Genomic DNA, 16,607 nt, shown 5'->3' on the forward strand with positions numbered 1-16,607 from the left:
TGGTTGTGTGTCTAAGTTTATTGTTAATTCGCATGGCTACATCATTTACAGAATATTAGATTCAGAGATGAACAGAGTGCAAATGATTTATATAATTTGTTTGCTTTTCTACGAATGCATTACAATAGCGTTAGCAATAGAATGAATATGATAATATTTTCAGACACCTTTCTGGCAATGGAGTCAGAAAAGCGTGTGAGTGCGAGGGCTCGTAAGTTAGAGCGGACACTGGCCACCAAGCTGTCAGAGTTCCTGAGCAGCGATGTCCGCTACAAGCTGAGGAGGGTGATGGCTGCAGAGATAAAGAATGTCTATGTGGGGGCAGAAGGCATAGGTGTGTGGGCCAGGTGGCATTTTGGAGTATGTTGTTGCAACAAAATCTGAATGAGTGTTGATATATTATGTTTCCTTTTTGTGCTCCTCATTGAAATTATAGACAAAACTATTGAATTTAATTGATGAAAAATATGGTTCATCCTGTCATAATTCAAAAAGTGCATAAGCTAGATTGATGTAACTCATTATGTGGAAAGAGGGCCATGTGGGCAGTATGCACATTATACCAGTTTGTTTTGTCTGTCCAGCAGTCTATATGTTTAGATTATTCATCAATTAAATGAGGAAAGAGGGCTGTAGGAAAAATATGCACAATATTTCAGTATTTTGACAGGGAAAAATTGTGGTTGCTATGGTTGCAGAAATAAGTGAAAACTCAAATCTTCATCTTGTTACAAAATAAGAAGTATTTAAGGTAGGTTGATGATACTCAGTTTGTGGATAGAGGATGCTTTTGGGAGAATATGCAAGTTGTTTAAGTTTTTTCTGTCCATTTGTATGATTATGGTTCTGAATCTTGACCCTGCAATAAGTCAAAAGGCACTCTAAATACATTGATAAAACATGGCTTGTGGATAGAGGGTCGTATGGGGAATATGCACATTATTTCATTTGTTAAGTTTGACCCAAATTGTGGTTGCTATAGTTACAGAAATAATTGAATAATCTTCTTCCAACCATTTTTAAAACGTCATTAAGCTAGTGAAGGTAATACACAAGTGATGGAGATCCTTTTCTTTCTTTGACAACATTAACATATTTACATGGTAGGAGACTAGTGTTTTGTCTACAGCTCTTGTTCAGATGGTGGATTTGTGACAAATCATTCCATATGAATTCCTCTTAATGACTCAATAAGAAGTTTTGAGTTTTTATAATAGATCTTTTAAGTATGTTTGTTCCTTTGAATATAATGATAATACTAGTATTTTTACTGATCTATGGTCATGTCTATAGGTGAAGCAGTGAAGGAGGTGTTCGGACATAGCGAGGGCAGTAAGCCACACCCAGTGAAAGGAGGTCTGCAGATTAATGAGTACCTTACACATGGCTGGTAGGTTAGAGGGTATTGGGATGTGTCATAACTCATAATGAATAACAAATGAAATATAACAATTATATTGTATGTCACATATATGTGTCTTTTTTCTTCAATAGGACTGGTTTAGGCTTGTTAAAATGTGAAAGAAGCAATCTTGAGTTTATTACGTTATTATGGACTGGTCAAATGTTCAACACACTCATGTTATCATGTGTTACTGTTTCTGTTTGTTAGAATCTATAATGCTGTTCTGGTATCCATGTTAGTCAGTCACTCTGTGTTTGTCCTACATCAGCCTGGTAGATGATGGTACGGCCAGTGTGGTGGGAGAGTTCACAGTGCACATGCAGCGTCACTGGACCTGCCCACGGTGTCAGGTCAGCATGGTGGTCGCCATAGCAGAAAGGCTCAAACATGAGGCGCTGTGTCAGGCGCAGAACATAACAGGTAGGTGTGAGGTTGTAGAATGTGATCAAGGATACAATTGTGCTACTTACATTTAGGTTTCTAAGAAAAGATCCATAAATATTTCTCTCTATGGCTAATTGAAAAACACAAAAAATGAATTTTTATGCCCCCCTTCGAAGAAGAGGGGGTATATTGTTTTGTATATGTCGGTCGGTTGGTCGGTCCGTCCACCAGATGGTTTCCAGATGATAACACAAGAACGCTTAGGCCTAGGATCATGAAACTTCATAGGTACATTGATCATGACTGGCAGATGACCCCTATTGATTTTCAGGTCACTGGATCAAAGGTCAAGGTCACAGTGACTCGAAATAGTAAAATGGTTTCTGGATGATAACTCAAGAAAGCTTACGCCTAGGATCATGAAACTTCATAGGTACATTGATCATGACTGGCAGATGACCCCTATTGATTTTCAGGTCACTAGATCAAAGGTCAAGGTCACAGTGACTTGAAATAGTAAAATGGTTTCCGGATGATAACTCAAGAAAGCTTAAGCCTAGGATCATGAAACTTCATAGGTACATTGATCATGACTGGCAGATGACCCCTATTAATTTTCAGGTCACTAGGTCAAAGGTCAAGGTCACAGTGACTCGAAACAGTAAAATGGTTTCAGGATGATAACTCAAGAATTATTAGGCCTAGGATCATGAAACTTCATAGGTACATTGATCATGACTGGCAGATGACCCCTATTGATTTTCAGGTCACTAGGTCGAAGGTCAAGGTCACAGTGACAAAAAACGTATTCACACAATGGCTGCCACTACAACTGACAGCTCATATGGAGGGCGTGCATGTTTTACATACAGCCCTTGTGACTTTTCATTTCTTTGTATGTATAAATATGTTATGGGAGCAGTAAAAAACAAACCAGGTTTACCAAAGTTTTTTTTATTAGAGTTGGCTTTCAGAATAGATTGAAATAAAATAAATATTTTGTTAAAAATAAACCATGAAATTAATTCAAACAAAACTTTTCAGAATGAAGTAGGTGAAACTGTCTATTACTACGATCTACTCTATGTCTCTCCCCTACAGCCACTCAACAAGAGCAGGATGCTGAGCTATGTGAGGCTCGGGAGGGCCAGGTGAGCGCCCACAGGAAGCCCTACTACTGCACGGACTGTGATCAGCAGCTGCACCTCAGTGTGGCTGAGATACTCAAACACAGGAAGACTCACAGGACTGGAACTTGATTCTGAAAAGGGGGAATCTGGTGGGACATAGCATGGAAAAGGAACCATATACTGAATATCAACCTTCGTGGGAACCTTTCATGTATCATTTATGTGACCATTCACTGAATGGCAACTTGAACACCGGTAAAATAGTCAATGAAATATTATCAAGGTTCAACTGTATGGGAAAACAAACTATCCATAGAGTGGGAATTTAACGGTTGTCTATATAGGAATCTTATGTTATTTCAATCGTAAAAGAGATTTATGCCAAATGACACCAAATTGGGTAATGGTCACTGAGCATAAACACAGAGTTGGAATTTGTTGTGTTTTGCAAACTACTAGTAAGACGTGTTTGAATTTACTGGTGTAGTTGTGAAACATTGCATTGCTATATGTCCAACAAGGAGATGCTGCTATGCACTTTTTCAAGTTGTTTAAAGATAAATGCATGTAATATGGTCTGTCTTTAGATCAAGATCTGCGTGTTTTAAGAGAATCATTAATGAATGGTTAAACACTATGGCATGTGCCTTAATTTTTTTAAATGTAAAGGAAATTTCAATCATATAAGACGCTGTTCAAAGATATAATATCTGCCATATCTTCTTTGCATATGACATGTCTATAAAAATGCAGAAATATTGTTATGTTAAATGTTCCTTTGAAAGTTTGTGTAACCAACTGCTCTTCTACTACCGATCTAGCTCAAACGTTCCACAGATGAATTAAAGAAATAAATGTGTTGATGATTGATTAAATCTTTGTGTTCACTGTTGAATATTTACTTAATTGAATGTTCTCCACCCAACTCCTCTTAAACTGCATTTCCGGTTTCCCTCAAACTTGTAAAGCTTAATGTGAGGATCATCATAAAAGAATGTTGGATTTGGATGTGTCCGAACATGTAATGCAGATGAATTGATGTCTATCTAGTTATACTTGCTAATAAATGAGAAATTTACAAGCAACCTGATTCTTTTCTACACTATTTAATTTCATCCAAGTGTTGAATTTTATTAAAACATGCATGAATAAAAAATATATGAAAAAGTTATAAAAACAAGTCACAACCATTCATATCAAACAAAAGTATGTAAGTACAACATAATCAAAAAGTGCACAAATCAGATTTCTATCTGACTTATTGAAACATTTGTTACTTAACTTTTCCAAGATATAAACAAGAGCATGCACATAAATGTTCAAACACAAATCCTTATAAATAGTAGGATCAATTTAATAAATGGCAGTTAAATAACTGTGTATGTCTCATTTAGAATTGAAAATGATTTGTGTGTCTAGTCTGTCAGTTTTAATCTTGTTTAAGAAACAAATTGTAACATATGTTGACTGCTTATTCAAGTTAATGTTGTTTCCTACAGGAAGTCGAACGTCGCTGCTGTCTCCTCACCAGTTTTGTCATGTACGGCCTTCACTCTTAGTTCAGTGTCTCCGAAAATGAGGCTAACATAAGCCCCACTCACGCGACCCTTGTGATCTTTGCAGTCTACATGCATTTTTCCTATGTAAATGGCATCTGTTTCATCCACAAACATTGGATTTTTTTGGGGCGAAGCATACAGATTAACCTCCATGGAATCATATTTTCCCCTTGGAAAATACTGTTTTGCTTCGAGCGGACTGTCAGGGGACAACGACTGTCCAATTTCTACTAGTTTACTGAATACCTTTCGAACTTCATATCTGCCTTCATATATTACCATTCTTTCTTTAGGATACTTTTTCGGATCAAATGTCTCAACACAACTTACTCCATACGTATATTTCGCTATTCTGGACGTGATCACGTGGCTGTTGTGCCCGAATATCACAGCCCCTTTCAGGACGGCTAGCCCTGCATCATGCGGCACAACCACCCGCAGATCGCTGAATGCCGACTGGACAGCGGCTGCGAGCATTTGAGACTCCGAGAATCCGCCCACCATCAGTATGGTGCGGGTCCCGGCGGTCTGTGGGTTTTTCAGCAGTTGCCTCAAATGGTCCACGATGTTTGTGCATGTTTCTTCAAAGAGCGCCTTGATAATAGTGGCGTCTGTCCTCATCTTGTCCCCTGCAAAGGAAACCTTTCCGTTCAGCTTCTGGTTGTTTTTCACGGCATCTCGCATCTCACCTCCAGTCATCTCTCTATAGAGCTCATGCAAGCTGATGGGAATCTTGAACGTAATTCGGTCCTCCGACGTCGGCTGGATTGACCGCTTGCGAACTTCAAACGCTCTCATGAGGTCTATGTAGTCGTCCTGATGTTTTTCGTGGAACTTGTCAAGCACCTCCTGGCCCGTGATCTCTGCCATGAGTGCCACGAACGCCTTGTCGACCATGGTGCCGCCCCAGGCGCCGCCGTTAGCCTTAACTAGCTCCCGAAGCGTGCCATCCCTATTCACCTCGTGTACTGTGATGTCTACAGTGCCGCCTGTAGAGACATTGTATCGAATATTGATAACTTTATTACATTATTTCAAATGCTAGATCATGTATTACGTACAGTTGTATAAACCATCTTAGTAATTAAAGCCTCTGACCTTGAAATGAAATACATGTTAATCAATACATATAGGTGCAATTTGAAAGTGTGCAAAATTGTAATTAAATCTATAGCAAGTAATTTATTATTTTTAAACGGTACCGCTTTTAAAACCGAAAGTAGGATTTCTAGACGTATAAACTAGTCCATATAGACCGACGCGATTGTTTTTAAGTTTTAAAGCGCAAAAAAGACGGATTTCTATCTTAATTGTAACCACCTTATATATTCTAATTGGCATATATAAAATTAAATCTATAGCCTAGTAAGCAAGTTATTAATTATTATGCAAACGGTACCGCTTTTAAAACCGAAAGTAGGATTTCAAGACGTATACGTCCATTTCGACAAACGCGATTATTTTTAAGTTTTAAAGCGCAAAAAAGACGGATTTCTACCTTGCAACCACCAGATTTATTCTTACTGGCATAGACCAAATATGTTTCTTATTTAGACTTAAATTTACTATGCCAAATAAGTTGTGTGGCTTAAACAACCCTGTGAAGTTTGTTAGCAAAAAATCATTCAGATTTTTTCTATGACGTATAAGCGGGGTCGATAACAGTACCCAAAATGACAAACAATTCTTTTATATTGTCATCTTTTTGAATTACACGGAAATGCTGACACAAACAAGTGTATATACTATCATAGCCGCATTCTTTTTATAAAAAAAAAACCCCACCGCCGGCATCCAGCACGAGATATCTCGAGTCCGCGGAGAAGCACGTTATCTGCGATGTGGCGCCTTGCCTCTCCACAGGCAGATGCTTGCAGAACATGGAAGCCGCTTCCGGCTCCAGCGCCAGTAGCAGTCGACCGCCGTCGATACCAGCCTGTAAAAAGTGGTTACGTGCATATTCGGTAACGAATCTTCATAGCAAAATATGCAGTCTGAATGCGTGCATACCAAGTCATCACACAACGTTCTTGTTATGTTTTTTGCTCTTTTGTGCAAAAATCTCGAAACTATTTTTTGAGTACTGCACATTGATGGTACCTATATCTGATCTATTCGTAAACGCATAATCTTAATTCCCATTTTAGTTGACGTATATCAGATTGGCGATTTAGATCTTGACACATTTAATGTACACAAACATAATTTTGCAGACAACAGGACATGACTGCTTCGTAAGCAAATGCAAATGACCATCAGTAATGCTACCTTGACAGCGGCCTCTCTCATGAATTGCTTTGCGGCGTCGTCCCAGATGGCCGGAACGGTGAGCACCCACTTGATGTCTGTAGGTTGCACTTCCGGCAACAGCCTTTCGAGATTATTCATCAGATGTCCCTTCATATAACGGATACACTCAGAGAAGACGACGAGTGCCGGCATCTCCTTGCCCGTCTCGTCCTTCAGCGGAGTATCGCGATGCACGTGCTGCAAGATATGGTGTAGTATCTGGATCCTCAAACATGCAATGCCATGTTTAAAATTATTTTATGAAGATAGTTGTTTACTATAGATTTCCATACAAATGTTCAAATTGCTTTAATAGCACCAGTGCTTTTTCATAGAAAATGGTCGTTTTTTCACAAAATTGAGAAGTATGCGACTTAAATCATCACAATTTAAAGAAATTCGCGGCTCAAATTTTAATAATTTAAAAAAAGTTCACGACTTTTTGACACACTTTAGAACGGTTTGCGAATTTTTTTTAACAAAATGATGGGGCCAAGGCCGCTCCACAAAGATGAAAAAGCCCCTAGAACAAACGCACATGAAACCTGAATAAAGCTGACCCTTTGCACATATTGAGATTCTATTTATACGAGTGCAATAATCACGACAATAAAGCACCATATCAAAATATCGTACGTTCAATTTAAGTGACTACTACGTATACTGCTTATAACGGCGCGACTTATACAATTATCGGCAATATTGCCATTTTGTACACTACTATATAGTGTATACCTGAGCGGCATAAAGCATCATCTTGAAACGGCGGAAGTAGAACCAGTCCGTGTGCATGTTGTCAAGGGACAGGTCATTGTAGCGATCCTCTGCCTCGTATCCGAACGCGTCAAACGTCTGGTCCGGCCGGAACAGGATCGTCGTGGTCGTCTTCAGCGACATAATCTGGCCAGAGGTCCACGTACATGATGTCACCTAGCGACGGAATGGATAAGCCTTCCGTCAAAATATGTATTTTCACCAGGTATGGAGTTTCAAACGAACAGTCCGCATCATGTGTTCATTTTCATCAACATACCTCGTACCTGTGAATTTCGACCGCCTATGTAATCGATGTTTGAATTGGGTACAATTCGTTTCTATTTAAATTCAAAGTGTTACCGAAGCGATGATAGGGTAGAGTTGACAGGAGAGATAAGTTATTATTAACGATTCGCATGATCAATCTGATATACAAACAAAACAACCAAAGCTTCAAAGCTATAGTAAAAATCCAAGAACGAACATACAAAAACTCGCATAACAATTCTTATATTAAGTGTTAACACATTATCCTGAGACATTTCGAATGGATACCTTTAAAGGATCAACACTGTAATCTTGAATGGTAGAGAATCCGTATCCCGAATATGTTGTGCCGAAGTCTATAGCAGCCACTGCGATATAGTCTTCACTCGACATTCTGTGGGACTGTAATGTATGAATTGAATATGTAACAAACAGTCGTAATATAATTCAAGATAAAGATGCCAATATTCATTACAAGTACATTTTGTGTATTATAATTAAACTGTTTATTAGACTAAAATACTTACTAAATAGTCGGTAATTAAAGTTCACCCCCAAAATGTTAAAGTCAACAGGGGCTCGATTGGTCATTGTCGGCTCGGATACTTCTTACATGTACTCCGGGTACTCTTAAGTATACTTACATGTACCCCGGGTACTCTCAAGTATACTTACATGTACCCCGGGTACGGTAAATATACATAATCGTACCCGGTTGATATTAGACTGCACCCGAGTTGTATTCCCGCCCAAAATCCGATGTCGTAAAACGCGCAACCGATTATCTTAAACAAACTTCTCTTTAAAAAAACATGCATCAACATGCTTTTTGAGTTTCGATAATATAGAGGTCATATTACAGAAAAATGATATACATGTGAATAAAATTAATTAAAAAAATATAGCCGACAACGACCGATTTAGCGTTAAATTTCCCGGGTACGTTTTATTATATTTACCGTACCCGGGGTACATGTAAGTATACTTAAGAGTACCCGGGGTACATGTTATGAGTACCTAAGCCGACCATGACCAAATCGAGCTCAACTGGGTCAACCCGATGTTCAGCTCGGGGAGCGGGGTTGAATGAGGGTATGAGGGGGGTGGGGTCATCAATAAGATCATAATCAGACATGTCAGGTATGAAAGGGCTGGTTGGTTAACATTAAATAAATACAACTATTGTCTACTTTCGATTTTCTTGTTTTACACATTCATGAAATATCACAAATCGTCTACTTTCGATTTAGTTATACCATATTTATTTAATACGAATGACAAAGTAAGCGATGCGGATAATAGGCATATACCTGTGTGTTTTTAAACCGAATCAACGCAGCTAATTAATATAGTTGAACAACTTTTGTTGAAACTTTTCCAGAAATACACAGCGTCAGAGATCTATAAACGTTTCGTAGAAGACAACTTTTTATTTAACCTTATGCCATCGTAATTTACTTCTTGTTTCGAATTCCGTTGTTTAAAGCGCACATATTTCAACTTTCCTTTTAATGTTATATCTGTTTACCCGATATACGTTACGGAATACGTATACTTATAAGTCGTTTGGTTCCGTGTTATTTATGATCGCAATTTCATTACTTATTTCTTAAAGTAAAAGTGGCATGCATGAAATGTTTACTTAACTCAAGCTCAGTATTATTTTACCTGCAATTGCGATTGAATCTTAACGTGTTCTTATTCATCCCATGCTATTGATTATCGACCGGTGTGTATATTACCACATGCAAATAATGGTGGTCATGCTGTAGATTGGTTTCTGTTATAGCTCGGTCATATTAACTAGACACTATTAGCATAAATTTCATCTAAAAAAGTACATCTTTGTTGTAAAATTCTATCATAGTGGACATGTTTCTCTTGTTAAATATGTCGTATGTTGCCGTTGCTTGATTGTTCCTTAAAATAATATTTTCATACAGTACGTGTTAAATTCAATAATTCGGGAAGAATACTATATAGGTGCATGTTGCGCCAGTGCTAGATTAACGATTTTAAAATATATAAATTAAAACGCGTTGCTTTTGGCGACACTTAATCGCCACACAATGTGTTCATCATTAGCCAAGTTACGAACTTGTTTAACTATAACGTTGATCTGAGGATTGTTGACGCATTTTAATACACTTATGATGGGTAATTTGAGAAAGATGCACATCATGTTGTATTTTCAACAGAAGTAAGAGGTAATCACGCCGTACTTAAGATAAAACAAAGCTAAATACCGGTAATGTATTATTTAAAACAGTACATAAGATATAACATTAACCATGGTATGCATATTGGGCTTTACATTTTTCATTAGTCTGTAAGTCCCTTTATCTGTTTTTGCAATCGTCTGTCAGCCCGACCACACACACTGACATTACTTGAAAAATACATTAGTAGTTATATAAAACCGTTGCATTCGTGTTAAAAGTGAAGACAAGATTACACATAACCATTTATCCCCCAAGAGTTTGATGTAGATTACTGCTACTTAAAATATAATTACGCTAAATGCTGCAACAGTTATGTATCCCTTATTCTCATAGTATCGGCCCTCCTCATAGTATCGTCACTTTAACGAAAAACCCTAAAAAAGTGCTGGAGAGTAAATGTGTTTTTTTCATTGTTTAAAAGTTGTAATATTTTTTATGGTCATCCATGACTTTTACGACGATCATTGTCATGAATTCATTGAATGTGTTCGTTGGAAAGTAGGTCATGTTAATTCCAGGGTGGTGATATGACTTTTAAATTACGTAACATATAATTATGTCAGTTTGTTAATGGATTAATATTAGCTTTATCAAATGTTTTATATGTCGCTTATTTCTAAATAAAATGTAAAAATATTTAACACACAACATGAGCAAACGTTTCTTTTTTCCGTTAAGATACTACTAGTATTTTTTAAACAAGCAACCAATCACACGGACCGATATTATGAGAACCATTGTACATGATCCAGATTACTAAAGGGAGCTAAGTCTAGCCAGTATTTTGTCAAAACAATGCCGATCAAATGCATTTCGTTGTTATGTCCAAGAACACACACTTGACTATAGATTGACATATAATTTTAACACACGCGTGTTTGTGTCTTTTCACTTCCAAAATTCGTATGTATTCATTAAAAGGGCAAATACTACGGTTATGCATGCTAAGTACATAATAAATAATGATGAAACTTGGTACACACGAAGAGTAATTTGAGGTTTATACAAAGCATTGTTTTAACCACATCAAACATAGGATGCATTTTAAAAGAGATTGTGTTTGATTTCGATTAACACGCCTAATACGATATGTATCCCTTACAGCCGGGCTGGTTTCGTGACAATAGCCGCGAGAGATCCCCAAGGGTTCCGCAGCAATCTGACGTTTTCCATAATCATGATTTAGCGATGACTTAACGTAAATCGGCAAATGTATCGAGTATGGCCCTACTTCGTGCAGGAAAACAATGTGGCAACGCTTCTATCTTGGCTTATTTAAAATAGAACACCAACACGTTAAATCCTATAATATAATTGCAAAACATGGGTATAATTGTAGAATGGCACGCCAATAAGCTCATGCACCAGGGAGGAAATCAACTGCTGCAGTTCGGAGCTTTAATTGTTTCATTCTCCTTTGAATCAGTAGTTTCCTCATAATAAGCATTATGGTCTGAGCAAGCATTATGGTGTGAGCAAGCATTATCGTCTGAGCAAGCATTATGGTCTGAGCAAGCATTATCGTCTGAGCAAGCATTATGGTGTGAGCAAGCATTATCGTCTGAGCAAGCATTATGGTGTGAGCAAGCATTATCGTCTGAGCAAGCATTATGGTCTGAGCAAGCATTATGGTGTGAGCAAGCATTATCGTCTGAGCAAGCATTATGGTGTGAGCAAGCATTATGGTCTGAGCAAGCATTATCGTCTGAGCAAGCATTATGGTGTGAGCAAGCATTATGGTGTGAGCAAGCATTATCGTCTGAGCAAGCATTATGGTGTGAGCTAGCATTATGGTGTGAGCAAGCATTATGGTCTGAGCAAGCATTATGGTGTGAGCAAGCATTATGGTCTGAGCAAGCATTATGGTGTGAGCAAGCATTATGGTCTGAGCAAGCATTATGGTGTAAGCAAGCATTATGGTGTGAGCAAGCATTATCGTCTGAGCAAGCATTATGGTGTGAGCAAGCATTATCGTCTGAGCAAGCATTATGGTGTGAGCAAGCATTATGGTGTGAGCAAGCATTATGGTGTGAGCAAGCATTATGGTGTGAGCAAGCATTATGGTGTGAGCAAGCATTATCGTGTGAGCAAGCATTATGGTGTGAGCAAGCATTATGGTGTGAGCAAGCATTATGGTCTGAGCAAAAATTAGCGGGTACGTAAGCGTTATCGTGACCCTTGGGTGTTAAATTATAATTGCAATGAGCTTCAATTACACAGCAAAAGGTATATTTCTTGATATTTCATATATGTCGAATAATATCAAATATCAAGTTATTGACGTTTCAATGAAATCTAGCTCATGTATTTTGAATTTAAAAACTGCTACTGCATTACTACTCAGTTTTTATTACGCATATTTTATAATAAAGCAAATAATGTGCATTCTATTGTATATCATGCCTGTATGTACTAAGATGTTTAAGAGGTACTTCAGCGCATGATGCTGTTGTATGTGAGATAAAAACCGCGGTAATGCCAGAACAATAAATATGCGTTGTTTTTCTTGTGGCGTGCTATAGACTTTGCACCCTTCATAAAAACTCGAACAATGCATAAACGACATTACAGCCGATGTTTTTGCTCTGGCTTGTATGTACATTTTCATGTCAGAATTATGAATATTTGTTTAACCATAGAAAGCAACGACATGAATATGAATTTGATACATGTTTGTGTACCTACCTAAACAGAAAACCTACATCTAACACCAACACCCTACCAACCAACCCACACACCCAATCCACCTCCACACGCAAATACCCAGCCCCAGCCTTCCACAAACTAATCCCTACATCCACACACCATCCACCACCCCACACACCCATTTCCACCTCTACACACCAACATCCACTCCTATCCACCCATCCACAACAGAACCCCCTCACACATCAACACCATTACCAAACGTACAAACACCCTAACATCCAACCCTACCATACGAATAACACCCCACCCCACACATACATTGCGAGATTTCAAGACAATTCATGTTCACATTTTAAAATACTGATTACAGATAATTTCCCAGAAGCGTAGAGCATCATGTACCGCACGATTTTAAATACCATTTTTATTCACATGATCGTCATCTAGATGATCTCTCTCAGGGACACCGTGGATCACGCAAATATTGTGCAAAATCGTAAATGCAATTAAAACTGTAATTAAAATATACTATTACACATATTTATCAAACTTGTTATTTAATCTATTGTGCATTTTATAATATGGTTCAAGACGCAACTAAAGTAAGTGTTACAAGTTTGTTTGACATATTCCACTTTGAAGTTTTAGGAATTTTCAATTTTACAAGGATATATACGATGGTAATAATTTTCTGTTTTGACACAGGAAGACAGACGTTTAAAACCAATTAATATGCATAATTGATTAAATTTATCAGTCTATATAGATGGAGATTTTACGTTTATACCTTATAGATTGCCATCTAAATGAAATGATTTTTCATATTAACTAAGGAACCATATCCCTATAGATCAACTATAGTTTCGATTTTCGTATAGGTGGTAAACATTTAGGGATATAGTACTAATACTAATACAATAATTAACTACAAGTAAGTGCAACAAATTTTGAAGAATTATTTTCATATCAAACAGCTTGAACGTTATCAGCAACTCTCAATCCTTTATTTCTAAATTTTATTGAACTACGAATGAAAATAACACTCAAGTATAAAGTTGGATTTATGCAATTATATAAGCCCATCATACGACTTCATATTAATGTATTTTACTATGCTAAAAAGACTCAAAGGTTTGACTGTATACAAAGCGAGTAATATCTTACATATGAAGTTTGAAATATAAACTGTGTTCACAGGTGAAATTTGTTGCAGAATAATAAAATAAGTGTTGCAATTATTAAACTACGTTTGAAATTATGTAATAACTTTCTCACGAATACACGATAACATGTTTACTCCTTATAGTATCAATTGATATTTCTTCGAAATGATGTATATTTTGTAGTTACTTCATGCTGTTATTGTATACGTACGTAAATGACGATGAGCTTTACATGCTTAAGTCGAAATAAACGGTTCTGTTCTGTTCTGTGCATAGTTTTGTGTCATTTTGCTATTTATATGTTGCAATTCACAGTTGTCCGTATTTGTGCTTTCAAGGATTCCATGGTTTGTCGCAAACAACAGCAAAACATTGAGACTTCGTTCATTTTGAATTATTGACTGTAAATAGCAATGTGGTGTGAATGTTATCTTGACATTTTGGTGTTAAAGAATTACAGCCCAGCTTTTAATGCGTTCCGCTTCAAACATGATCTACCAAAAGCATGGTAGTGCTGATATAAATGTATACTTGATAGGTTACAGTATGGTATGTTGTTGCTGATATGAATTAAGTTACTTATAGAATGCTTGAGCATATTGTGTCGTGGATGAATACAGAATGGCCAAAGGAACGTGTGTCATTGTAAACTAAACATTACGTATATATGTATGTGTTTATCATATTTAAAATATATGTTTAATGCTATATTTTAGAGTATGTGTTACCGAGTTTTTGCATCTGGATTAAAAGTAATTTCTTATAAACCAAATCTCAATTATTTAGATGCATAGAAGTTTACATCAGCATTACCACAAATCGACTGGTTATACATATAAAAGATGTAGACAGCAAATAAGTCTGTCGTCATAGAAGTTATATTATTTTTAGTAGTTGTAGAGTGAGCAGTTTATTAGAAACCTATGAAATGGAGTTTTTCTCCGTTTTGTAAAATGAAGATTTTCAAAATAATTATTATAGATCCAACAAAGAATTTATAAATTATATTTAAACAAGCAAAAAATACTAATGACTAAGAAAACGCGATAATGATTAGTCATTATTGGTAAAATAATAAAGCGTTTGTAATGCTTTTCCTTGCTAATTTAGGGAAAAAAACGCTAAGTAGCATTTCTGTTTTGCGTCGACTAGTTAAGACAGCGCTGCGCAGTGGAAACGCGTGAACTTTTGCTTCCAGTGGTGCCGGGTTCGAATCCCGACTCCGGTAATATTTTTTTATTACATAAAACTTTTTCATGCTTTTACAATTAGAATCGACATTCAAATATATGAAGACATTCAAATATATAAACAGATACTTGTGTTGTTCATTTCACAACGAATGATATTTTACAATCATACACAGGCTAGGTTTACTTATTTGCTTAATATTAAACAATGAATTTCCGAAATTCTGTTTCCGTGCTTTTTCATAAATGTTCTACACTGTCGCTCTTTTAGTTTCGGTCCATGAACAAGATAAATTCAGCAGTAAGCAGATAATTTTGATTCTAATTCTGCAATTTTTAAGAATTATCCTTTTTCGATTCGCTTTTCGCAGTCTTGCTTCGTCTCACGTTATACGCGTTATAAAGTAGCCCATTATCTATGACATTTATGAAAATTATGCGATACAATCGCTATTCCACGACCTCGCAAGAACTCTTATGGTTTTTAAGTCATTTTACTACATTATTTTTAATGAAAACCTCTACACTACGAAAATAAACAATATAACACAGGAAAAATAGATGCTCATATGGTATTTATTTTGCCCAACATTTATAAGAGTGTATCCAACTGTCCAACTGACTGTCACTTTGTTGTTATTCAGTGTCTGTGTCTTTTGTATTAAAACCGTTTGTCTGGACTGTAACTGTGCCCTTCATCATGCGATTAAAATGCACATATGTCCACAATGAGACCAGTTTCTGTCCCACGTAACACATGTCTCCTATATGGTTAGGATCCATTTGACATGTCAAATATTGGCTATTAAAAACTTGTCCGAGCTTGTCCGGACTGTAACTGTGTCATTCATCGTGCAATTTTAGAATAACGTACCACAAATGACCACAATCATAAGACGAGTGTTCCTACTAACCTCAAATTCAAGGCCACACGTAAACGGTTAATGTCAAAGTTTGTCGAAACACAGCTTATCATTTAACCTATGCCATTCATCATGCATCTGAGGTAACTTACCACAAACGTCCACATTGACATATGTCTCCTTACCTTAAAAGTTAAGGTCAAACTTAACGCTAAAAGATTACATTTTGCACACAAAAAACATTTTATCCGGACTGTTTCTTCATCATTGTTTTTATTTTTTAAGTAATTGAATACATTTATAATAATTGAAATTGCCTATTGTTTTACACGTATTCACCGCAAATATTTACTGTATCTCTCGCGCTTTCAGGGTAATTGTCTCGTCACGTCTGGGCAAGAGCTAGTAGACGGGATTTCAGGCACCATTCACGCGCAGCAGTTCATTTTAACAAAAATAATTAGGAATTTCACATTGTTTCGTTTTCACATACAGGAATAAGCGATGAATGCTACGAATACATGGCGTTAACGTACTTTATGTTGGTAGCGTTCAAAAGCGGGATTCTGAGAATATTTTACATGCGTTTCACTGACAAAAGGCGCTTTCTTTCCGCCTCGTTTCATGCGCCCGATGACATGGTATTGTGGTCTATAGAAAAAAGCGTTTGGTATAATCTGTATGAATTCCTTTTATGTTTTGATAAATGAAATGACCTGTAAATGAAAAC

The 16,607-nt window shown here is 36.8% G+C and overlaps 2 protein-coding genes across 3 annotated transcripts in view; one reads left to right on the forward strand and one right to left on the reverse strand.

Annotated features, from left to right (window-relative positions):
- The window catches only part of LOC127877929 (probable ATP-dependent RNA helicase DHX34), a 37,076-nt gene extending 33,099 nt beyond the window's left edge, over window positions 1-3,977 (forward strand). The window contains exons 23-26 of the mRNA XM_052424253.1: window positions 164-334; window positions 1,294-1,390; window positions 1,674-1,825; window positions 2,891-3,977. Of these exons, the coding sequence (XP_052280213.1) occupies window positions 164-334; window positions 1,294-1,390; window positions 1,674-1,825; window positions 2,891-3,048 (578 nt within the window). The 3' untranslated portion in view covers window positions 3,049-3,977. The remainder of the gene's footprint in view (window positions 1-163; window positions 335-1,293; window positions 1,391-1,673; window positions 1,826-2,890) is intronic.
- A 32-nt stretch (window positions 3,978-4,009) lies between these two features.
- On the reverse strand, window positions 4,010-9,550 carry LOC127877930 (heat shock 70 kDa protein 12B-like). 2 transcript variants are annotated; one of them, XM_052424255.1, is made up of 6 exons: window positions 9,459-9,550; window positions 8,079-8,192; window positions 7,503-7,697; window positions 6,747-6,965; window positions 6,264-6,414; window positions 4,010-5,467 (listed from the first exon to the last, which is right to left on the reverse strand). In XM_052424255.1, exons 2-6 carry the CDS (start codon window positions 8,181-8,183, stop codon window positions 4,413-4,415), a joined length of 1,725 nt encoding a protein of 574 aa, XP_052280215.1. In that variant the 5' UTR covers window positions 8,184-8,192; window positions 9,459-9,550; the 3' UTR covers window positions 4,010-4,412. The 2 variants fall into 2 exon arrangements, with proteins under 2 accessions (XP_052280215.1, XP_052280214.1); XM_052424254.1 differs by lacking the exon at window positions 9,459-9,550 and adding an exon at window positions 9,101-9,451.
- Window positions 9,551-16,607: the final 7,057 nt, after the last annotated feature.

This window comes from Dreissena polymorpha, chromosome 4, assembly GCF_020536995.1.
Source record: "Dreissena polymorpha isolate Duluth1 chromosome 4, UMN_Dpol_1.0, whole genome shotgun sequence".
Lineage (NCBI taxonomy): Eukaryota > Metazoa > Mollusca > Bivalvia > Myida > Dreissenidae > Dreissena > Dreissena polymorpha.

Coding starts and splice junctions, on each gene's coding strand:
- LOC127877930 (XM_052424255.1), bottom strand. CDS start 8,183: ATGTCGAGTGAAGACTATATCGCAGTGGCTGCTATAGACTTCGGCACA. Junction 6,415..6,746: donor TGAGAGAGGCCGCTGTCAAG/GTAGCATTACTG, acceptor CACTTTTTACAG/GCTGGTATCGACGGCGGTCG. Junction 5,468..6,263: donor TCTCGTGCTGGATGCCGGCG/GTGGGGTTTTTT, acceptor ATGTCTCTACAG/GCGGCACTGTAGACATCACA.